Source organism: Pelobates fuscus, chromosome 1 (genome assembly GCF_036172605.1).
Source record: "Pelobates fuscus isolate aPelFus1 chromosome 1, aPelFus1.pri, whole genome shotgun sequence".
Taxonomy (NCBI): domain Eukaryota; kingdom Metazoa; phylum Chordata; class Amphibia; order Anura; family Pelobatidae; genus Pelobates; species Pelobates fuscus.
In genome coordinates, this window is record NC_086317.1 from 79,344,864 (window position 1) to 79,370,715 (window position 25,852).

Sequence of the window (25,852 nt, forward strand, 5' to 3'; positions counted from 1 at the left end):
ATTTAGCTAAAGTTATTTTGGTGACTATTGTGTCCCTTTAAGCTGTATATATATATAGTAAGTTGTTGATTAATATAGTGTGATGTTTTGTACTCTTTGCCATAATCACAAGTTTGCTTTAACGTTATGTTGTACCTTTGACATTCATTTTATAGAATAGGCAACTCTTGGCTTGTCTAGTTCAATAAGGCATGATCACAAATACTGCTTGACAGTCTGGAAAAAAAAAAGGCATGTTTCCTTAAAAGCCAATTCCAATACAAACTCTACTTAATGAATTATGGAAAACCTTATAACTGAAAACTGCTCATGTGCAAGTTTAACCTCCTTTGCAATTTTTAAATGGTTTATTAGGTGTACCTCTCATAATCTTTAAATCTCCTCTGTTTCTCTTAACTGGCTTTATTCATATGCATTTGGAGACGTTTATTGTAGTTTTTGACAGCTGACCGAATAATTCATTCATTCAATATAACTTCCTGTGGATAATTCTGTATATCGTTATTGTTAACATTTATATAGCGCCAACATATTCTGCAGTTCTGTACAATTAAAAGAATTAAAGATATTGAGGTGAAATTAATTTACAATCTAGGAGGGATTGAGGTAGATGGATGTATATACTGTTGGGTGTCTTGCCCAAGGACACTTACAGGTAATGTGTCTAAATGAGTTATGTGATCCAAGAGAACTGCAATGTAGGGGCCAGATAGGATGCCAAACTATTCTAAACCAAATATTTATTTCACTGTGTGTAGTGTTCCTCTAAACAGTGGTTCGCACCCCAGTCCTCAAGGACCCCCGAACTGTCCAGGATTTACGGATCACCCTGCTGTGTCTAAAGTGTTTGTCGTCTCCCCCCCCCTGTAAAAACACATTAGACACGGCATAGAAAGCATTGGTCTTTAGATTTATCAGCATGATCTTGAGAATGGGAGCTGGAGTAAAGGTGGGCAAGCAGAGTACTTGCATGCCTCCTAACATTAGGAAGTAGAGAACTGGCATGTGAGGTGATGGGGCAATAGGGAACATGGATCTCTGGGATCTTTCCAATGGGCGGGTGGGCCCATCAGAAAATGGAGCATGTTGGTTTAAAGTAAATTTCTGCCGGTCTGGCTTTGTGCTGGCCAACCCCACTCGGGGGCCTGAGCGGGGAGAGAAGAAATAATGGTTCTATGTTGGAAGTGAAGGGAACTATGCGTTTATTCATTGATCACTCTAGTGCAAAGCCATAACTTATCTCATAACTCATCATTGTTTGTGCTTCACTCCTTAAATGTAGTATACCCCAACTACGATAAATGGATCTTAAACGATTTTTAAAATAAACGTGCCATTCCTTTGCAGGATTGCATGCCACTTTTCCAGTTCCAACATGACTGAAATCCACTTTGATTAAAAAAAATTTTTGTTCTTGTTTTTCCTTCTCAGAATTCTGATTATCGTTTTTACAAGCGTCTTTGTCACTTGACAAAGATTACATTTTTTTTTTTGTTCACGAAGGCACCGTAAAAAAGTTTAACATATTCTTGCTGAAACCTGCAGAAACATTTTAAGCCAATGAAATGATTTTCACTTAATTATATCTTATCTTAACTTTCCATATTTTTTATCATCTAATTGTTACGTGAAAGCCAAGAGCATCACAGTTTGCAAATATGATTTGCACTAAAAACTGTTTTGGAAAATAATTATTTGACATATTTTGTACATGTCATCACTCCTATCAATACAATGCAGAATAACCGAAGGATGGGAGAGGAGTCTCCCATTGATATCCATACGATGTCCACAGGATTTGTCTCTTCACCAATCTGGTTCGGGAGCACTTGTGTGCTTGTCTTAGCTAGGCTCTGTGCAACATAAACCCAAGATATTCAAAATTCATGTAATATTTTAGACTATGACCCCCACCTATATATACTAGTACTTAAAAGACAACTATAGGCACCCAGACCACTTCAGCTTAATGATGTGGTCTGGGTGCCAGGTCCAGCTAGGTTTAACCCTTTTTTTTTTTTAATAAACATAGCAGTTTCAGAGAAACTGCTATGTTTACATATGGGTTAATCCAGCCTCTAGTGGCTGTCTCATTGATTTTCACAGTGAGAAGACGCCAGCGTCCATAGGAAAGCATTGTGAATGCTTTTCTGTGGACTGGCTGAATGTGCGCGCGCGGCTCCTGCCGCGCATTCGCATTCAGCCGAGGAGGAGAGTCCCACGCCCGGCGCTGGAGAAAGAGGTAGGTTTAACCCCTTCCTCCCCCCAGAGCCCGGCGAGGGGAATGGACCGGACTCTTGGCATGTTCTAATCTTACTACCTAAGATTTTTATTGCTATAGAAGTGCCCACCTCTTATTCCAGCAGATAAGTCTGTATCTATGTCTTTTATAATCCATGTTTGTCCTTCTAGAAAAATGTAATAACATTAAATTGAGAGGGGTCTTCCGAAAAAAGGTTACATCCGGAGAATCATCATGTTGTCTCAGTAAATTACCATGCTGATAAACACACAGTTTCGTAACTAAAATCCGCCTAATCTTTCTGGTGTGGTACCAACATCTTAAGCATGTAGAACTAATGAACACTTTGTTGAAAGGATGATTGAGGAGTTGGTCCAATATGTGCACACATGGTTTGCTCTGTTTTAATTTCCCTTTGAACTTTTTGGGGACGAGAGACACGGCCTGCAGCTGCTGAAGAAAGCCACATTTAAAACACATGCTACTGTGTATCCCAAGTTTACTAAAGCCAAAACTGCATTTTAATTCTATGCTTTAAATCTGCGCCATCGCTATTATTATTATTTATGGTCATTCTGGCTTTTTAGCTATTTATTTAGAGCTGTGTTGGTGCAGTATATTTTTATTCTATTATTGACTTATTTTTCTAGATCTAACCAAAGGCATCTAGCTTGCTACTATTGGTTCCAATTACTTTTATGCAACAAAATAAAGTTGTAAAAAAAGCTACTGCATTTGGAAAAAGCATTTAAAAATTCCTGGAATGGAACGGTGTCTCTGGATACATCATTTATGTGTCCATATGTTAAAGAAATAGCCAAACTGAAAAAGTTATAGAAATGGAAAAATCCTCATAAAATTCAAATTTTGTTCCAGTGCTTCTAGCCTTCACGTTATATGGCGCTTTTAAGACATACTACCACATTTTCTGGTACCCTAATATATGTGACTTCCATTTATGTAGGATGTGTTGTGCAGGTTCAGCACTGGATCTAGCCATCATGATTAGATACATGCTTGTGTTTGACTTGTGAGAATGTTTGCATTAACTGGTTTTGCAGTGTAATCATTTTTGTTCTTTCAGAGGGTTACTCCAAAAAAAGTTTTTTTTTTTTTTTTTTTTTTTTTTTTTACATTTATTTTAAATTCTTGTTTTGATTGGAGTAACCCATATAACCCTCCCAAATGCAAAATGAAAATAAAGAGGGGGAAAAAAAAAGTTTTTAAACTTACCTGTTTCCCTTTGCCGACGATAAGTTCTTCTCTCAGCCTCATCATTCATGGTGGACGTCACTCCCCTCTGCCAGATGGGGAAGGCAGAGTCGTGGGGGGGACAGGAGCGGCATGGAAGGGAGATGAGTACAACATTGGCTGGTGGCTGCATGCTGGCGGCAGATGCCAACTTTGCACAGAACTTATATTGCCCTACCTGGAAGTCTTTTTCCGGGATCTCGGATGACTCCCAATGACATTGCTAAAGCTGGAGTGTCTCCTTCAGCAGAAGGATAAATTTCCATATCTGCAGTGTTTCTTAATAAAAACGCTGCACATACAGACTTCAGGCACCATGACCACTTCAAATCATTGAAGTGGTCGTAGTGCTTGTAGTAACCCTTTTAACATTACACCCTGTCTTGGGCCAATTGTATTCTAATAATGGAAAATATCCATTTGTAATTAAAGCCTTATTTAACACCCAAGTTTATCACCTGTAGAAACAAGCCCAAATAAACTGGAGTTGGTGTGAAAAGGAAGTGGAAATTTAAAGTTACAGGAGTTATCATTTTCTTTCCGTTCTGCTGGCTATAATTAAAAAATGCCTGGATGATCTTAACAACACATGATTCAGCTGACACGCACTAATTGCTCTGTATCAAGCCAACAGAAGATGAATGTTGTCAAAAACCGCAAGTCAGACAAACTGATTCTGCCTTAGTCTGACACCATGTTCCCATGTACAAACCAGTTTTTACTGGAGATTTTCCAGCGTCAAAACGAAAATCCTTGCTCGTATTTTTAATATCTGTCAAGCGTTGTTGTATTAAATGAGATGCCTTTTAAAATTAAAAATGATCACACTGTCATCCTACGTATTAATTTTACAGTGTCTTAACATAATAAGTTGTAAAATCCCCTAGGTGCTAATAACACATGCGTCCTGAAAAAAAAAAAATTGCAATATTTTTTAATAATCCTATCCAATGTCTTATGTGAAATTGAAATAATAAAATACAGTGTGTTTATAGAGTAAACTTTATTGTGAAAGAGAGTTACTCGTGTTAGTACAGATTTCACGTCTAGACAAATGCAAGTTTATGTGAAATTAGATTTATTGGAAACGTGTGAACGATATGTTACATTGAACTTTTAATTTTTAAACTGAAGTTTGTTTTATCCCTTTTCCTTTCCTGCTTACTAAGGATTTTATTTCCCTAAAGAATCACTGAATTGAATCAAAATTTGTTTGACTGCACAATTATTCTGTTTATTTTTTCAATAGTGCTTCTTGTAAAATTATGGTCAGATTATCTTTTAATATTTCTCCAGGATGATTACATCACCACCTTTCTATGTTTACGTCAGTGCAGTAAAGGAATGCTTTACTTGGATCTATATACTTCCTGAAATGAGCCCACTTTACACAGACAAGGAAAGAAGGTGTAGACGAGGATATGCACCCCCTATGAAAGCATTTTAAGAGGCAAAGGGATGTTATCGTGTTTTGTATTCCTAACACTGTAATGTTGCTTTAAGAGTTGTAAAAGTTGTAGTCCGATGAAATATAGATTGCACATATATACTTGCATACCTCACCACATTTCTAATGGATAAAGAGGGGCACTATAATGTTAGGTGTGCGAGTGGGCTTGTGGCCAGGGTTGGAGCTGTTGTTAGACATTTTAGGTGACTAACTAAAAAGTTTATGCAACTAAAATTAAATTTAAAACCAGAACAATATATTTTATTTACACAGACACTTTTTTTTAATTAAAGACACATAGAAAGCACTTTGGGAGGGTGGGGTTACGATATACAATGCATAGACTCCACAAGTGAATGTTGCGCTTTAAAGGGACACTCCACTACCCAAATACAAAATAAAAATCACTGTATATCCAAAATAAAAATGTACATGCAATTAACTATGCAATCTTTCATTGGGGTTAAATCTAAAAACCTCTTGCAAAACTTACAGATCTCTTGTCTAAAGCTTTTGCAACCTTCCCCTTCTAACCCCGCCCAGAGTTTCTATGGCTGTCCAATCACAGACTTCCCAATGCAGCTCAGTGAGAAGTCTTTCTAAGGCAGGGGCTCTGGGCAATTGATGCCTCTTGAGTTTAGGACCGGATGTCTGATTGACAGCCTGGGGGTTGTAACCAGGTTACTTTATGAAAGTGTCACTGTCTATTGAAATCTGCACTTTTTGCAAAATGGAAAAAAATAAGACATTCTTTGCATAAAAAGCATTTCAGCAAGGTAAAGCGCGTTAGACACTTTTTAGTCACCAGAACAACTGCAGCTTAATGTAGTTGTTCTGGTGAGTATAATCATTACCTGCAGGCATTTTCATGCAAACACTGCCTTTTCAGAGAAAAGGCAGTGTTTACATTTCTCCCTAGGGGAACCTCCTGTGGCAACTCCTCAGGTGGCCACTGGAGGTGCTTCCCGGGGCAGTGCTGCACAGTAGGCAGCACTGCTGTTCAGTGTCTCCACACTCTGCATGGAGACACTTAATTTTCCTCATAGAGAGGCACTGATTCAATCGTCTCCTTGACGATTTCAGACAATACGAAAGCATTAGATTGGTTAAAAAAATAGGCAATTCTGATGTAACCAAGGAGGCGGATTGGGGGCGGACTCGTGCCCCCCCCCCCCCCCCCCCCCTGTCGTTGGTAAGAAGATAAGTTTTAACCAATTCTAAGGGGAGGAAAGCCACCTAAATGGTGCTTTTAACACTATAGGGTCAGGAATACATGTTTGTGTTCCTGACCATATAGTGTTGCTTTAAGGATTTTTTGTCAGAATGACAAAACCATGATAAATAGTGTGTGTGCGTGTGTTTTTGTTTTTTGTTTTATATCAGGGTTTGTTTATCTTTTTTACTTGTAAGTGGCACTCCAGTTTGGTGAAGATAATGCATACAAAAATTAAAAATGTTACCTTTGTTCCTTATATACTGCAAATTTGCATAATTTCCATCATAATTCACTTTGCTTGTTATATATTAACCCTTTCTAAGCAAGGATTTATGGGAAAAGTAATTCAGTGATCTGTAACAGTTATGTTTACAAAAATAAATGAAACCATCCTGTAATCTTCTAGAACCTGTGCTGTGCAACTACAAGCTTTGTGTTCAAGTTGGTTGCAAATCTCTGTTATATATAAGCAACATAATAAGGAGAGAAATGAGAAAACGACAAGGTTGCAACTTTGACTTTAACCTTTGCAAGGATCATAGGTAGTTATGGTGCTTGGAGTGTCCCTTTAAGAGCAGTTCATGTTTTGCAAAAGCTTTTCAAGCAGATGATAAATTAAGCCTTGGGAGATAACCACTTTGTCCTGCTTTCTCTGTAGTATTCAACCTGTGATAATGGCTGCTTTAGAAGACACAATCTTTTGGCTTTAGAATTCTTCCATTTCCTTCAGATGTTGAGTATATAGTGTGTTCTGTTTCTCATTATCTTCAATAAATCACTGGCACTCAAACTGCCAAGTACAATCATTTTTATTTATATCTTCCTTAAACTTGCTGAAGTGTTGCTTTTATTTTTAACATTAGTTTTGTATTGTGAAAAAATAAAAATATATAACTTTTTTTTTTTTTAAGCCTCAGCCCAGAGGAGAGGTGGTTTTGTTGCTGGATTTGGTATTTAGTAGGATGTGAACCCAGAATACCTTGTTTCTGTACAGGTGCCAGTACTTTTAGCATTTTGCTGCTCAGCCTTCCCAGTTAGTAGTACAGATTTATCGACTGTAAGCTCTTTGAGCATGGTCCTCATTAACCTATTGTTACTGTAATAATTTGAAATGGTTTCAATTATTGTGAGATTTCCCCCTTTTATAACATTGTAGTTCCAAAAAAACCCGACTGTTTCAGGCTTTAAAGTACTTCATGTGTTGTAAACGATTCATTTTCATAGTCGCTCTCTGCTTCATTTACCACGAACACAGACCATACTAAATGACCGCAGCCGGTCCTGCGCCTCCGATTTGCTGTTAACCATTTTGTTCAATGGCAATTCAGTGAGTAGACCGCAGTGCGAGAATTCAGGATGCCAAATTCTAATGTAGGTCAATCATGCTTAGTTCAAATATTTGTTTTGCAAGTGAAATTTTCATTATATCCAAAGCAGATGGGGTAGACATAGGAATGCTGGGAAATCTGGTAAAAAAACAATTGTGAAAACAATTGAAACATATTGAATCGCACTCAAAGCCATCATAGCCAATAAGCTGTAATCTTTATGGTGCTTTGTGTCCCTTTAACTCCTTAAGGACCAAACTTCTGGAATAAAATGGAATCATGACATGTCACACATGTCATTTGTCCTTAAGGGGTTAAATATAACCATTTAAAGACTGCATGACGCTGTATGCCATCATGCAGGGCTTTAACTTCTGGTGAGCTGAAAAGAAATAGGGTGAAATTGTGGAAGAATGAATGTATGGCAAAAGTGCCAAAAAGCCTTGCTCACAAAAGCGTTTTATTGAAAGAGCCGTGGTCCTTAAAGGAACACTATAGTCACCTGAATAACTGTAATTGTTTTGGTGAGTATAGCATGTCCCTGCAGACATTTTCATGTAAACTCTGCTTTTCAGAGAAAAGGCAGTGTTTACATTGCTCCCTATGGATACCTACCGTGGCCATGCATTGAGTTGCTGAACTTTCCCCATAGGGTTGCATCTCTGAGGAGATGCTGATTGATCAGAGCAGCATTTTGTCACACGCTTGCTTCCTACGGGAAAGCGTTGGATTGGCTGAGATATTCAATTCTGATAATCTCAGCCAAAGAGGTGGATCAGGGGTGAGGCCAGCACCATCGGTCCCACGCAGCACTGGAATAAAAGTGAGTTTTCTACTTATTGAAGGGGAGTAAGGAGGGTCGGGTGGAGGGGAATTCCCACAAGTCACAATTATTTGTATCCCTCATAATTAATAGTAAGCCAGTGACAAGCTGACAAGTTGTATGTTACATTGCACTCAAATTTATATCCATTTATAACTTGTGTGTCCTTCAAAGGCACAAATGTAATCTATCTTCTGTGCTTCCCTCACTTCTATTACATTTTATAGCACAGGATATTTACATATTTTTTTAGATTTGTCTTTTGTAATGTCAAAAATAGTTGTTTTTTTTATTAAATTTTTTGTCCCAAGCCAAATATGCACCCAGGCAGACACAATTAGTGCACCAATTAAATCTCTATCATGGAATGAAGGCTTGAATATAGATATTTATAGAGGGGCAAGAAAGCTTCAGTCACATATGTAGAAGGCAGTGTTCTGGCGAAATGGTTAATCTACTCTGTCATTATTTAAATGGCCATGCGGTTTTCTGCTCTTTAGACTGGAAAGTGAAGAGTAGCATTAAATTAGAAATGAACAAGTATCGTGGTTGGTAATCAGTGTATATATATATATATATTGATGGGCCTTTTTTTGCACGGCAGCTGAAAATCATTCTTGCTTTTCTAGCAGCTGTGGACAATGGTGTGGTTTAATCCTTTCATTAACCTTTGAGTAAGCTTTATGTGCAATTACAGATTTACTTTCTTGATATAATGTGTTTCTCCTCCTAATGCTCAATCAGCTTTACTTCCCACAAATCTTGTTGTTCTGGGCACTTGCATCTTATAGTGAACTATATATAATTTAAACATAGGGATAATTTAAAATTTTATTTTTTTACAAACTTATTCCTGACCCTTTAGTGTTAAACCCACCATTTAGGTGGCTTGCCCCCCCCCCCCCCAACCCCCCTTTAACCCCTTAAGGACACATGACATGTGTGACATGTCATGAATCCCTTTTATTCCAGAAGTTTGGTCCTTAAGGGGTTAAAAGGGATTAAAACTCACCTTATTTGCAGTGCTATGGCAGCCATATTGCAAAATGTGAGTCAAAACTAGCACATTGTGAAGAAAAATCACAGAAACATTGCTATTTTGCTCACCGTTTTATATTTCGGTTGTGAGGTACCATTTACTAAATTCCTTTATTATACAACACTGTGTGTATACATAGTCACAAACTGCCAGACTGTAGTGAATTCGTACAAAAACCAATATTAACTTATTTAACCGGGGAGAACATGTAGCTTCTGCTAGTTTTTGAGTATGTCTCTGTGCTAGGGTTGACAGATCCACTGTGTTTTAATGGACTCGTATCTCTTGTACGTATTGAATTGCTGCACAAGAATAGTGCTATATTACAGTATGTAGATTTCTCTCTAGGAGAGAAAACACCATTTATAAGTCCTGTCTTCTGAAGAAGTGATGTGTCTGGGGAAAACTTGGTTGGTCTGAAATCCTACCTAGGGAATAAGCGACACTGTTATCCCACTCAATGGTGCTTCTCTTACTGACCTGGAAGAGATAAAAAGGCTTGATGCACCCCGCTGAGAATTAAACCTGAGGTTTGAGCAGTTAGAGCACTAACCACTGAGCTACCTCACTGTATTCTTCTGAATGCTTTGAATGATCACACACTGAGGATGAAGACGAGTACTCCGTGTACATCTGCATGTGTTTTAGTGAGGGATTTCTGTAGGATACCGTATAAACTATTGTGATTCTCATGAATTTCTGTCTTTTATCCAGTAGAAAAGTTTGCTCCATGCTGCCAATACATTCACGGCGATCTTTTATCATGAAATATAAGAGCCATTTATAAACTCCTCAGGTTTACTTTTCTTTTCTACAATAGTGATTTATGTAGTATTGAAAAGCTTTTTATGACACAGTCTAGATTTAATTCTTATAACCTATAAAATGAAATATCCTGTGGATGTCAAGCATTTTGACAATACATGAAAAATCTGCCCTCTTAAATGAACCAAGTAGATTTATCTTAAATAGCTCACAAACATTTTATCATCATCTTCTTTTACAAACCAGTCTGTAGATTTCTGCCTGATCACAGCCCAGTGTTTGTAGAGGCTTGGCTAAGTTTTCATATAGTAATTTAAAAAATAATCAACACAAATAATAATGGAAAAGCTGCCTTGAAGCTCCTAAATATTCCAACCTAAAAATATTTTGTGTATCACTGCTCTGTATTGATATCTGCAATGTGCAAAATGACAGTACATGATGGCAGCCCAAGGATCATAGTACTTGGTACCAGAGTTTTGGAGCACAGACAGCAGCTAATGACAATTGGGGAAAGGTCAAAATTATTTCCAGAAACTACATGCGAAGTATGAACGAGTTTGTCTTTCGTGCTGTTTACGTTAGTAGTTCTCGAACATTCTATAAAAAAAACGAACTACGGTACATTTATAGAGGGTAATTTACTAGGCTCTTAATTTCTCTCCTGATTGCAAAATTTGGTTGTAATATCAGAATTTGTTCAATAACTTCAGTTTGGAAATCTAATTGAATGCACATTTAATCTGACATGATGTGGTTATGGTACCCAATGTGCGAGTTTCCACATTATTGCAAGCATTGGAGGAAAGGAAGTGTGATTGGGGCCCGGGGATCCTACTTATCTTTAAACAATTTGAAAAAAAAACTTTAACAAGATGGTAAGGTGCCAGGGAAGCTTAACTCTTATTTAGAGTTTTTATATTTTGCACCCAATAAATGTATTTATTTTATATTATGTCTTTCATAGTGCAGGCCAGCTTTAGTACTATTCACGTCAAAGGTAAGATGCAAGATCTTTCTTTCTATCAGTTACAGAATTGTTTTCCTCAGATTATCAAAATCCTACCTGCAGACCTAAATAGGTCTCTGATTCTTTTCAAATCTTGCCATGGAACAGAATCCTGGTGATCTCTGCCGAGTTGGCAGTAATTTGAGCTTAACAGGATGTCCGTTTAGACAGGAAACAAATACTCAACTGTTGTCAATAGTCTGCCTTCAGGTCTGTCTTCAGATCCTCCCACAACAGGAGAGATGCAGAAATTGGGGGTGGGGGGGGGGGGGGGAATCCAAGGAAAGCAAGACTGTCACTACAGTAAGCGTGACACAGCAAATAGCTTATTAAACAATCACAAAGTCACACTACACGACTTGCCTGGATTTACATCTTATGCTGAAGATACAGTTCCCGTCTGGAATAAAACAAAGTCTGCTTTTATTAGGACAAGCTTCCTGCTTGCGTAGGGGGCTGGATTAATTATTTTATGCCCGCAGACCACCAGTAGTGTCTAAGTTGATGTAGTGTCAGCATTTTATTTTATGAAATGTAGCCAGGGTCTGCTCTCTCCCCATGAAAACTGTAATATGTTACCATGCCTGCTTAGATACATCCATTTGGAATGCATTGCAACCTTCGCAGAAGCTGTTACTCGAATAGAAATGTCCTCGGTTCACACACTATCTTAAAGGAACACTATAGTCACCTAAATTACTTTAGCTAAATAAAGCAGTTTTAGTGTATAGATCATTCCCCTGCAATTTCACTGCTCAATTCACTGTCATTTAGGAGTTAAATCACTTTGTTTTTGTTTATGCAGCCCTAGCCACACCTCCCCTGGCTATGATTGACAGAGCCTGCATGAAAAAACAAAACTGGTTTCACTTTCAAACAGATGTAATTTACCTTAAATAATTGTATCTCAATCTCTAAATTGAACTTTAATCACATACAGGAGGCTCTTGCAGGGTCTAGCAAGCTATTAACATAGCAGGGGATAAGAAAATCTTAATTAAACAGAACTTGCAATAAAGAAAGCCTAAATAGGGCTCTCTTTACAGGAAGTGTTTATGGAAGGCTGTGCAAGTCACATGCAGGGAGGTGTGACTAGGGTTCATAAACAAAGGGATTTAACTCCTAAATGGCAGAGGATTGAGGGAATGTTCTATACACCAAAACTGCTTCATTAAGCTAAAGTTGTTCAGGTGACTATAGTGTCCCTTTAAACTAGCAGTTGATAAAATGATTTGTTATTGAAATGATGAGCGAGGATATACTAAATATCTGTATACATTTCAAAGTCATGGAAAACCGTTTGGGAAAAGTGGCCAAAAAATTGTCATTATATAAACCTGTCAAAAAAAAAAAAAAAAATGCCATCAGATTAATATTTTCATCTAGCAATATTTAGGTATGATTAACCGCTGATATCAGCCACTTTTTTTTTTTTTTCCTTATTTTTCTTTTTGTGTCTCGGGCCAGATAGAAGTTTTAAATTGCACCATGACTTTTCAAACTCTGTGACAATAATCCGTGTCACAGTTGTCTTTTATCTAGGTAGTAAACAAAACGTTAACTAGGATTGGGGTAGAGTTCTAATAAAAACTTACATTGTAAAAGCTTGTATAAAATTATTTTTTGACCTTCAAAACTAATGCTCACACTGTTAGACCGTAATAAATAAAGTTAGAAATGATTGAGACATGTACATTTAAAATGTGACATTGTTGTACCTAATATGGAGACACATCCATGTTCTTATTATAGAATGTCAATTTGTATGTAAGCTCCAAAGTTCATTGGTGTAAAAATGGGGGTACACCTGAGAAAAGTGAGCTCCTGCATGACAAATGTCTACCTTTCTGCTACAGTAATAATGTACAAAAATAGACCTGTAGGGGTAGAACCACAGAGCACGCTTAAACCAGACCACTTTAGGATTTCCCGTAATTAAATGGTGGGGTAATGATAAAGGAAAGGTCACACAGTGATCCACTTCCTATATCATTCTAGAAGAGTCGAAATGTATTTGAGAACTGTACGAGAACGCTGATGCTCTACAGGTCTTTAAAACCAAAATCCACGTAAATGTGGTTGTGCTAAAATTACTTCTATTAATGCACCTCGCTCAATAAGAAGCGTAAACATGCAGATGCTCACAAACTGTTACATATTACTTTGATCTTAAATGTTGATATCTTTTTAGTGTAAAGCTTAATAACTGCTCCTTATAAAAATATATATATGTATATATATTTTTTTATTTTTTTTTTGAAAGGATGAGACGCTTCATTTATCATTTTCACCATTTGGGTTCAACAGTCATTTCACATTGCTTGATACACAAGAATGAAATTGTGATCCACCAAATGTTACAGATTTAGAACAGAAGTTTTTGGCATATTTTAACCGCTGGTAGTAGAAACATTTAGAAACCAGGCCGCCATGGGATCAGGGAATAAGGTCCTGGTGTATTGACATACAAAGTAAAAGTAATATTGACATGAGGTTAAAAGGGCCCTCTTCAAATTAGTATTTTTTAATTTTATTTATTTTTAGGTGAATGCCCTTTTTGAAACTGTAACCAGAATGCCATTCGTGTTTTAAAAATCTTATAATAAGGTTGAGAAATGTTTTACAAAGAATTTAGGATAAATATTGCAGCTGCATTTTATTAATTTGCTTATGTCCCATTTCAGGATGCTCCTGCACGGGAATATTTATATTTAATTTATTTTTAGATTTAAAACATGAATGCATTTAATTATGCATCTTTGCATTTGGGGTATATATAAAAGCTGCATATCTCCTATTTGCAGCCTTTGCAAGCACTCCCTTTCTAACCCAGGTTAGACTTTCAGTGGCTGCCCAATCACAGACTTCCAATGTAGCTCAATTAAGTCTTTTTTTGAGCTTAACTCCATTGAACTAAACAACTAAAGTAACAGGACTGGTTGCCTGATTGACGGCCAAATGGGGCGTAACAAGGTGAATTTATAAAAGGGTCATTCCCTTTTGAAATCTGCACTTTGTGTAAAATGAAAAAGAGCACACACTCTTCACACACAAAGCATTTCATGTGGAGTGATTAGGTACATAGGCAGACATGCTCAGACTAGGCAGCTGGGACCATACCTGCTCCTGTACAGGCACATTTAAATCGACAAGTGCCACCTTTAGCTTAGGCACCCTTCATGTACTCGCACTGCTCACTGCACCACCGTATGTAACTGATTAACCCATGGGTGGCTCAGATGATGCATCTGATGGAACCTCACCCTGACTTGCCGTACATTCCATGTATTTAGGGTTCTCATGTGCAGATACATGCAAGTGAATTATTACCATACAGGTTGCTCAGACGAGGAGGCTAAATAGGGCCCCACTTCACGATTCCAGGGCCCAGTTCTTTACGTAATCATTTATATTAAGGAATTTTCCCAGTGGGATTTAACATGTTACAATTACACAGTTGCACAAATTAAAATTACCGAGAACAGTAGAGCAGAAGATAAAAATAATATAAGCAGAGTGAATAATTCCAGACAGTCATTAAGTACTTGGCAGATTGATATGTCAGTCAAAAGCCTGAGTAAACAGATGGTTTATGAGCTTGTTTATAAATGATTCCAGTGAATGGGCCTCTCAGACAGCACTAGAAGCACCTAGCTCTTAAGGACAGGAAGCAGCACTGCTAAAGGCTTCTAGGACTAAACTCTGATCAGGTTTAGATTGTGACTTGTGAAATTTACATTTAGAAACTGACTATACTTTGTCTTTTTTTTCCACAAAGGTAGGGAGGTTTTAAATAAAAATCTATCAAATAAAATAATTTGTTAGTGGGTATGAGAGAATGTGTGTGCCTGTGAATGTGTTTGTCAGTAAGTCTGCCTGTCAGTGTTTGTGAAATCACTGGGAGTGCGTGTGGCAGTGCCACCTGTGTATAAATGTGTGTTGGTGTCCTCTCTGTGTGTGTGTGTGTGTGTGTGTGTGTGTTTGTTACTTCCTGCTGTGCGTAACTACTAAGTGTGTATTATATTTTTATTTTGTAACTTTTACACTTCAAAATAATAATTCATACACTATTCACATTGTGTCATATTTATTTTAAAAATATTCTTTACAACCTTTAATCAGGCTTGTTCTCTATCATGGGATTAAAGAGATACTATAGTGCAGGGCTTGACAAATCTCAGGCGCCAGGTCGCAACGGCGATGAGAAATTTCGCCCTGGTGCCTGGGATTTGCCAGCTCTGTGGGGACTATTGGAGCCGTGAGTAGCATGGAGGCGGCATTCTGGCGTGAGGAGCATGGAAGTGGCTGGCTGCCCTGAGGAGCACGGAGGTAGCTGGCTGAGGTAGCATAGATCGAGAGCATTGTAGGCGGCGCGCGAGGGAGCAGTACTCTGCCTGCAGCTCCTCTCTGCTCCCTTGCGCTGTGTAATGATGCCTGGAGCTGGAATATGACGTCACTTTGGCCCCAGCATCACTGCAGAGAGGAGTTGCAAGCAGAGTAGTACTCCCTCGCACGCAGGAAGAGAGCAGCCCCACTGGACCCCAGGGAAAGATCCATTCTGCTCTCCCAAAGGTACTGAGGCTGAGTGGTTTACAATTAAAACAAAAATGTGAGTGTGTGTGTGAGCGCCTGTCAGAGTGAGTGTGTGTGTGCGTTTAGGCACCTGCCCCCTCCGATCACATGAGGAAGGTGTTTATCACGCCGGTCAGTGTGCCAGTTTCGCCGCAGCTAGTCCCACCTTCATGGCTGAGATTATCAATCTTTATGATCTCAGCTAAGCCAATGCTTTCCCATATGAAAGCATTAGGAGGATTTTTTGCATGCGCAGCAAACGTGCCAATCAACATCTCCTCATAGAGATGCATTGAATTAATGAATCCCTATGAGGTACATTCAATGCCTCCGAGCAGAGCTTCGAGACCCTGAATGTAGGTGCTGCAGTGACCCAGGACTCTCTAGTGACAGCCTGAGTAAAAGGTGCCTTAAATGCTTAAAAGAGGTGTACATAGGAAGAAAAAAATCTATACTATATAAAAGTGTTTTTTAAAAGCATGTAATAAAATATAAATTATTTTTTTACTAATTTTGTTTCACTGTATGTAGATTTATATTTTTCATATATTACGAGGTTAAAATATCCCTTGACTATAAAGTACAAGCCTTTTTTTCTTCATACCGTTCTTACAACTATATTTTTTCTTTATTGTATATGGTGTCAAGTGCCTCTTCTGGCTCTGTTTTGTTAGATGAAAATAGCAAGTACTATGAGCTATGATTAGCTCCACAAAGTAAAGGGCGGTAATGTCACTGCCTAGAATAGTTCTCTCTGGAAGCTTTAAATGACACTTGATGTACCAAATATCTCTCAAGCTCTTTTTTTTTTTTTTTGGCAAAGGCACTCCTAATACAGTTTATCAGTTCTGACATATGTGATTGCCTGTTAATAGACTTGACTCCAGCAGGGCCTCCTTTTATTTAAGGTAGTATTCGGTCACTATATACAGCATTATGGAATGTTGTTTTTTTTATTCAAATAATTTGTTGTAGTGTTTGTTGGGGTGTTATCTCTTAATTCACTGCTTTGGAAAGTGGATTTCTTATTCAGTTTCATAATCTTGGTTGCCATTGATTTAAATTGTCTTTGTCACCGTATGTGACTGCTCTACAAGGTATCCACAGGGTGCAGGGAAAGGTTAGTTTTACTTTCCTAAACCTGTCCCTTGTGGTGACAGCAATTATCTTTCTTCTGGTCCTCTTCAACTCCTGGTACTTCATTTGCCACATCATTGAGCAGGGGAGGGCTGGCAGCCTTAGGCCTGGGGGGCAAATCCAGTCAAGTGGCCCATTGCACCAAGAGGAGAGTAAAAACACCTTTCCCATGTGATTGAAAGGGGGGGAGGGGGGGAAGCAGTCACCTAAACAGACAATCAATGACAGGCACACACACTTGCTGATTTGGCACACACTAAAAAACACACACTCACTGACAGGCACACAGACACACACAGAGACACATTGTTGCATGCATACTGACTCAGACAGACAGACATACTTGCACACAGACATACTGACACACACATAGAGATACATACTGGTACTCACACAGACACACACAGAAAGACACACTGTTACAGGCATACTGACTCAGACACACACACACACACACAGGCATACTGGCTGACACACACACAGACAGACATACTGACACACACACAGACAGACATACTGGCACACAGACAGACATACTGGCACACAGACAGACATACTGGCACACACACAGACAGACATACTGGCACACACACAGACAGACATACTGGCACACACACAAACAGACATACTGGCACACACACAGACAGACATACTGATGCACACACACAGACAGACATACTGATGCACACACACAGACAGACATACTGATGCACACACACAGACAGACATACTGATGCACACACACAGACAGACATACTGATGCACACACACATAGAGATACATACTGGTACTCACACAGACACACACATAAAGACACACTGTTACAGGCATACTGACTCAGACACACACACACACACAGGCATACTGGCTGACACACACACACAGACAGACATACTGACACACACACAGACAGACATACTGGCACACAGACAGACATACTGGCACACAGACAGACATACTGGCACACAGACAGACATACTGGCACACAGACAGACATACTGGCACACAGACAGACAGACATACTGGCACACACACAGACATACTGATGCACACACACAGACAGACATACTGATGCACACACACACACAGACAGACATACTGATGCACACACACAGACAGACATACTGATGCACACACACAGACAGACATACTGATGCACACACACAGACAGACATACTGATGCACACACACAGACAGACATACTGATGCACACACACAGACAGACATACTGATGCACACACACAGACAGACATACTGATGCGCACACACACAGACAGACATACTGATGCGCACACACACAGACAGACATACTGATGCGCACACACACACACAGACATACTGATGCGCACACACACACACAGACATACTGATGCGCACACACACACACGCACACACACACACACACAGCCATACTGACACACACACAGCCATACTGACACACACACAGCCATACTCATACACACACAGCCATACTCATACACACACAGCCATACTCATACACACACAGCCATACTCATACACACACAGCCATACTCATACACACACAGCCATACTCATACACACACAGCCATACTCATACACACACAGCCATACTCATACACACACACCCAAACGTTACACTTTTAAAACCAGTGGACAGGGGCTGAGTAAGGGGACAGGGCTGTAGTGGGGGACAGGGGGTGGTAGTGGAGGGTATAAGCTGTAATTGGGGGTTTAGGAAATGTACGGGGGGATAGGGGCTGAAGCAAGTTGATGGCTACAATTTGGGGAAAGGGGCTGTGGTGTGGGTAATATAGGTTGCAATTGGGGGAGAGGAGCTGTAGTGGGGATGTTATGGGGCTGTGGTGGGGGGCATGGGGCTGAGGAAGGGGGCAGGAGCTGAGAGGGGGGAAAGGAGCAGGGAAAGGGTGGGGCAGGGGCTGACCAAGGGGACAGGGGCAGGGGCTGAGGTAGGAGCTGACTAAGGGGACAGGGGCTGACGAAGGGGAGGTGTGGACAGGGGCTGAGGTGTGGACAGGGGCTGAGGTGTGGACAGGGGCTGAGGTGTGGACAGGGGCTGAGGTGTGGACAGGGGCTGAGGAGAGGGGACAGGGGCTGAGGAGAGGGGACAGGGGCTGAGGAGAGGGGACAGGGGCTGAGGAGAGGGGACAGGGGCTGAGGAGAGGGGACAGGGGCTGAGGAGAGGGGACGGGGGCTGAGGAGAGGGGACGGGGGCTGAGGAGAGGGGACGGGGGCTGAGGAGAGGGGACGGGGGCTGAGGAGAGGGGACGGGGGCTGAGGAGAGGGGACGGGGGCTGAGGAGGGGGGACGGGGGCTGAGGAGGGGGGACGGGGGCTGAGGAGGGGGGACGGGGGCTGAGGAGGGGGGACGGGGGCTGAGGAGGGGGGACAGGGGCCGAGGAGGGGGGACAGGGGCCGAGGAGGGGGGACAGGGGCCGAGGAGAGGGGACAGGGGCCGAGGAGAGGGGACAGGGGCCGAGGAGAGGGGACAGGGGCCGAGGAGAGGGGACAGGGGCCGAGGAGAGGGGACAGGGGCCGAGGAGAGGGGACAGGGGCTGAGGAGAGGGGACAGGGGCTGAGGAGGGGGGACGGGGGCTGAGGAGGGGGGACGGGGGCTGAGGAGGGGGGACGGGGGCTGAGGAGGGGGGACGGGGGCTGAGGAGGGGGGACGGGGGCCGAGGAGGGGGGACGGGGGCCGAGGAGGGGGGACGGGGGCCGAGGAGGGGGGACGGGGGCCGAGGAGGGGGGACGGGGGCTGAGGAGGGGAATAAAAAAAACACTAAAGTGTATTTCCCCCTCCCTGAGTCTTACCTTAGGCCAGGGAGGGGTGGACAGCAGCCAACAGTAGCAGCAACCAGCAGCAGCCAGTGAAGTCGTCCTCTCCTGATGATGTCAGGAGGAGGGGCCGTGACTTCCTCTGCTCTTCTCCCAGACTCCCCAGCGGTCCTGTGAGAAGAGCAGTGGAAGTCACGCCCCCTCCTCCTCAGGAGAGGCCGGCCGACTCCACTGACTGCAGACTGAAGGAAGAGTGAGGGAAGTTGAAAAATCTGACTCCTCAGCCAGAAGCAAGGGATTCAGATTTTTCATTTTTTTGCTGGATGTGTGCAGCCCTGGGTTTAGGGCGGCCTGGGGGGCAATTGCCTCCCTGCCCCCCTTCCCAGCCCGCCCCTGTCATTGAGTACTGCGGTCTATGGAGCATCCTGCAAAACCATGGGTCCTCTATAGACCACTTGTTTTCCCCTACAGCCATAGCTAGTGATGGTTGGGGGAAATGACAAAACTTGACAGCAGTAGCTCCACCTCATGTCAAGCGTTGGAAATATACTAAAACAAAGTAACTACATTATCGTAGTATACCTTTTGACTGTGATGGAATATTTAATGATCGTTCAACACAGTAAATGTGAGTATTTCAGGAAAATGTTATCTTTATGAAAACTTTTTCCGGGGGGGGGAGGGTGGGACGAGAAGATATGCTTTAATTTCTTATTTTTAAATGATCTCTCATTTTTTTTTTTTAGTTCAATTAATGTCACTTTAATATAATGCATTGTCTTTTTCTTACTGTTGTAAATCAATCATATTTTTCAGATTAGTCAGTACGTATAATTTTATGTGTTCATTTTCTTGACAGAGAGAACTTGATACAACAGCAACAGTATTAGCAAACAGACAAGATGAAAGTGAGCAGTCCAGGAAGAAACTCATTGATCAAAGCCGAGAGTTCAAGAAAAACACTCCCGAGGTAAGCCATAGGTTTATTTTTTATATTTATTGCTTTTATCTAATACAGGAAGTTAAAGGCTTCAAGCCATAGTAGATTGAAATCTATTTTTATTAGTCATGATGCAGTTTTCAATTTTTATAGGAAACTTGCAAAATATACTGTATGGTATTTACTCGAAATCTGAATTAAGGATGGTTGAGTGGCGTTTGCATGGCTTTTATCAGTTGTGTCTTGCCTTCAATGAAAAATGCTTGACAAGTCTGCTTTTAGGAAGCAATATTAAAGTTTATTTTTTCGCCCCACATGTTATTGCAGTGCTTTCATTTGTCACATCCTTCCTTGCCCACACTTTGCTCAAACTGTAATTTGCCAAATTTGGAATTGGACTTTCGCAGTCTGGCAATAGTCAAAGTTTTGCATTTATATAATGTCCCCCCCACACACCATTCCTTCTTATTGAAGGTTTGCAACATGCCACTCATCTGTTAGTCCACCCATTGTACAGCGCTACAGAACTTGTTGGCGCTTTATAAATAATAATAATCTGTCAAACTTGAACTACAACCCATGATTCCCAGCCAGTTACAAACTAACAATCTATTTTATTGCAAACACTATGGATGCCCCTCTGTCTCTTACTGAAATTACCATTGTCTATATAAATGGCTGTTGTAGTCAATAGGGCCTAGGAAATCGATAGATAGGCAGGATATGTTTGTGCTAGGCTTTCCCGATGCACAAAAGCCATGTTGTTTAGGAGTTAAAAAACAATTAAAAAAAAAATAAACAACTCTATTATTTCAGCTAATCTGACCGCCATTTTGAGAGTAAGACTGATCTGTTGATAAGCTATCATCCGTGTCTCTAACATAAGACCAGTAAAATATTGAGACTATTAAGCAGTGTCGGCTATATTCGGATAATGTACATGGAAATATAAATAACCATATGATGTAAGAGCTTCCATTTTACTGTCCAGATTGACTTTCATTGGGTCTGTAGAAATATTATGTAGCTTAATAATGCCTGAAGAACCTGTAATGTTATGGTCATTTATCTCAGGGATTTTACCAATGGTTTGTATTCACTTAAGTTAATGCTTTAAATACCTGTTAGCAATATATTTTGTGCCAGCTCAGTGGAGACGATGCTTAGGAGAGTGGTTGTATGTTGCAGAGCCTGCTAGCAGTGAAGATGTTAATATAATTAGCACCCTGGAGACACATATGCATTTTGCCCTTGGTTGCACAAAACTGTTTTTAGCAACAACAGCTGGTTTCATGTTTGCACTGTTAAACTGAATAATTTTTTGGTGGTTTGCCTCTGAGCAATTTCTTCACAATGGCTTCTCTTGCACGGGAAAGGTACCATTCTTTAAGAAGGGGCAATACTAAATAAATGTAGGGCATGTTTGTTAAAAAATTAAAAATAAAAGGACGATATTTTGTGCAGCATTAAATAAATGAAAGCATTTGGCTGTTCTGTTTAACACCTTGAAAAGCTTGGTGATATCATGCACCTTTAGGATAGATATTTGTGTAGAGGGCTGCGTTGCAACATTAAGATTCAAACCATTCTGTCTCTCTGGGCATTATTAACAATAGCCGAAGGCAATAGATAAGGCAATTTGTTTTCATGGTTGGTAGAGGGATAAATAATTGTTGGTACCAGTTCACAAGAAGGATTTTTTTGAATTGGGAAAATAGGCAATACCAAATGTATATGGGGATCTGAACACTGTAGTTGTGAAGAAATCCTAAAAAGTAGTAGAGTTCCTATTTTCTTGTCCTTTTTTGATCTCCAATAAATATATATATTTGTTTGCCGTCACCCTACATTGTAATGCCTGTGGAACTCTACTTCTTGTTGTTCCTGGTGGGCTGCGGCCCCCACTCCACAGAGCTCCTAAGTAAATTTGCTTGTGTGCAGCACCCCTTAGACTTTATGTGAAGAAATACTGTTAACGTTGCATTTGTTGGGGGGAGGAGGGGGAGAAAATCAGTTTTATTGGATGTAATAATTAATAAAGCTAATAGAGTTTTATGGTAATCTGTTCATTAACAAAAGTGTGTATAAGGCTGTCCACTGAGACTTAAAAGGAAATTGTGGGGTAAAATTGACTAACTTTTTATGCATTATATGTTATAGAGAATGCATTTAAATGAAGTGCCACATAAAAAATACCTTCAGTTTCCTTTGACGTACTGTTTAATTGGCATGCCTGCAGCTACAGTCAGATTATTCTCTTACGAGGAAGACTTTTTTTTTTTTAATGCCATGAACCTCTGTACAACGTGGGTTTATGGTAAAGTTAGTTTATGCTCTAGAGCAGGACCACTCATCACACAGTATGTAGGAAACTGCTCTTTCTGCTGATGGCTGCCATTAGCTTTCCCATAATCCAGTTCACTGTTTAATGAACCAGACTGCGTGCAGCTATCAGCATAGCCTTGGCGTTCAAATATTTGGTCTGCTGGTTTTGCTTTTTCTCTTGGGAGGAAAGAGAAAAATTTAACAGAGACAACACATTCTGGGCTCCCTGATTGACAGCTGTGAGGGGCAAGCTTAGTCTGCAATGCATTTTACAAAATGCTGCATTTCTAAGCCACTCACAGAGCAGAGTTCCACCAGAGTCCACTCTACACCATCACCTTTGCAATTATTCACAGTTTTGATGGGGTTTAGCGTGACCCGTTAAGTAATGGAGATTTGACTTGCAACAGCTGAAAGCATTTGTACTGTACGAAAGAAATGGAATCTGCTGCCTACAGAAGTGTAATCAAATTCAATGGATGCTTTTAAAACAAGCTAGATGGTGTTCTTTGAATAAAGCAGCATACAGGCCTAAGTAGTTAAACTAGACATTACTCACAGCCTGCTGAGCCAAAGAGACACGTAGGATTGGGTTCTTGTGTGTCTGTCTATTCTTTATCTGCATAAATATCATCACAATCTGCATGTACAACACAAATGCTGGAATTGTGAACTCCTTACGCTTTTGCAATAAATTGTGGTCAACCAATGCAAATATGACCAACTCTAGATAGCAATGATAGGCTGACAACTCTGGGCCAACCTGCTCTCAGCCTGTCGTTGTTGAAGATCTCACAGATTAACACATGGGTGCAGCTGTAGAGGGGGGCTATGGCCCCCCCAGGAGAGTCCAAGGTTTGTCCTGAATGGTTTAACATTAAACTGGAAACCATGCCCAAAGACTCAGTGCTAACGTGGCTCTAGTGGTTAGAGAACCCCTTTAATAGATCACTTTTTTTCATAGTACTTGTTGGTTTGTATTTTTTTTATTTTTTATTTTTTTTTACTTGTTTGTTCTCTCATTTAACATTATTTGCCTTTTTATAGCAATTTACCCTGTAGGTTAAACAAAGATAAACTGTTTTGTTAGTTTATACTTCTCAGACAAAATAACATTTTCAGAAATGAAAAAAGAAAAAAAAAAAATTTAGCAGCAAGAATTTTTTTCTTTTTGTTATTCCTCTTTTTTTTTTTCTTTTTCATTTTTTTACACTTTAGGATTCTTTGTGCATTAACACATCCAGAGAGTTGATGAATATATGGAAAAATGGATTTGTGCTTTTACACCGCGTCTACAATGTGACAATAAATCTACTTTTTTCCTTTTAAAATGTCTAGATGTATGATTTATGATCGCCTAACGTATTACTAAATTCATAGTAGGTGTTTTAGTTGGCAACGACAGCATCAAGAGATTTTGTAAACCTTTTAGTACCCTGATTTTTTTTTTTCTGGGACCCGTAGTTCATAGAATGAAATATATTGAAAAAGACTGGAGCTGGTATGTTTTAACCCCTTAATATATATGTTCGGGTCATAGCCTTATTCTAGCACATTAATTCGAGTTTTACTGTTTTTCTTTTCTATTTTATTTAAAGAAAACAGAAAACTTCTATTTAGTTTTAACCTTCCATTTTTATTATGTAAAAACTGAGCTTATATTTTAAGGATAAAATATATTTTCTCTCTCTCTCTCTCTCTCTCTCTCTCTCTCATTTTAAAAACTGAATGCGATTGTTTTAACAGGTTTGGCAAAAAAAAAAAAAAACTGACCTTAATATATTCTTTTGTCAGCAGCATGCCTCAAACATATAAAAGCAAAGGTTTACAATATTTTCTGTTGATATGGCAATGATTTGGCTATAGGCTACAGTTATTAAAGTGGACCAACGAAAATGTAAATGGAACACAATTTGTAGCAAAACAATTACTTTACTGGGAACACCATTGCTATTATTGTAATATTACTATAACTGCATTCTTACACTGTTCTTAAGAATAAGATACACACTGCCATATGTCTCTAGTGAGGTTTAGTCAGTGGGGTCATTAAAGATTTATCCATTAATTGATTTGTTGACAGCACACTTGCATATTAAACAACAAAACAGTTTGAAAACATTTACAAATGTGCTAAAACTGGGATTTTTAAGACTGATTTTCTTGGAATATTCAATTTTACAATGCTCCACACCTCACCGTTTATTGACTCATAGACGTATGCGCTCAAACCAATTTCCTGTTAAAGGACCACATAGACACATAAATCACATCATCTATGTGAAGTGGTCTTAATGCATCGGTCCTTTTAGCTTTATCCCTGGTAATGTAAATCATTAATGTTTTAATAGATATGGCAATGCTTATACTGAAGGGTTAATTGCACCTCTAGTGGCTCTCTTCCTGACAGCCGCTAGAGGCACTTCCATTGTGAGAACCGAGTCAAACTCCAAGTAGATGCACACCATTAGAAAATATACAATAATTGGATGAGCCAAACACTTCTGCCAAAAGGACGCCAAAACTCTGAGGACTACCGCCACGATTAAACCCACATAATAGCACCGAGCAAAACAATGGCGCGACCCATATGTACGGCGTCTGTGCACTAGTGTTTTGCTTGGTACTTTAGACTAATATATCATACACTCCTCCTTACATACACAATATTCACATTGTGTCATATTTATTTAAAAAATATTCTTGGCTACCTTTATTAAGGCTACATTAGAAAAAAAGTCTAGTGTGTGTGTGTGTGTGTGTGTGTGTGTGTGTGTGTGTATATATATATATATATATTGCCATATATTTTTGAAAAGTAGACATCCTAGTGCAGGGGTAGGCAACCTTTTAGCAGCACTGTGCCAAAAAAGATTGTGATGTCCCGTAGCGTGCCGGTCCTGTTTTTTAAAATTGAGGTGTGTATGTTGCCGTATTCTGCTTGTGTTATTTATACTGCAGTTGCTTTGTATCATTGTATT

General features: G+C 39.8%; 1 protein-coding gene across 2 annotated transcripts in view; it reads left to right on the top strand.

Moving 5' to 3' along the window:
• CUX1 (cut like homeobox 1) overlaps nucleotides 1–25,852 on the top strand; it is a 337,454-nt gene that overhangs the window by 26,597 nt on the left and 285,005 nt on the right. For both annotated transcript variants that reach the window (XM_063449907.1, XM_063449906.1), the window contains exon 2: nucleotides 20,466–20,576. In XM_063449907.1, the coding sequence (XP_063305977.1) occupies nucleotides 20,466–20,576 (111 nt within the window). The remainder of the gene's footprint in view (nucleotides 1–20,465; nucleotides 20,577–25,852) is intronic.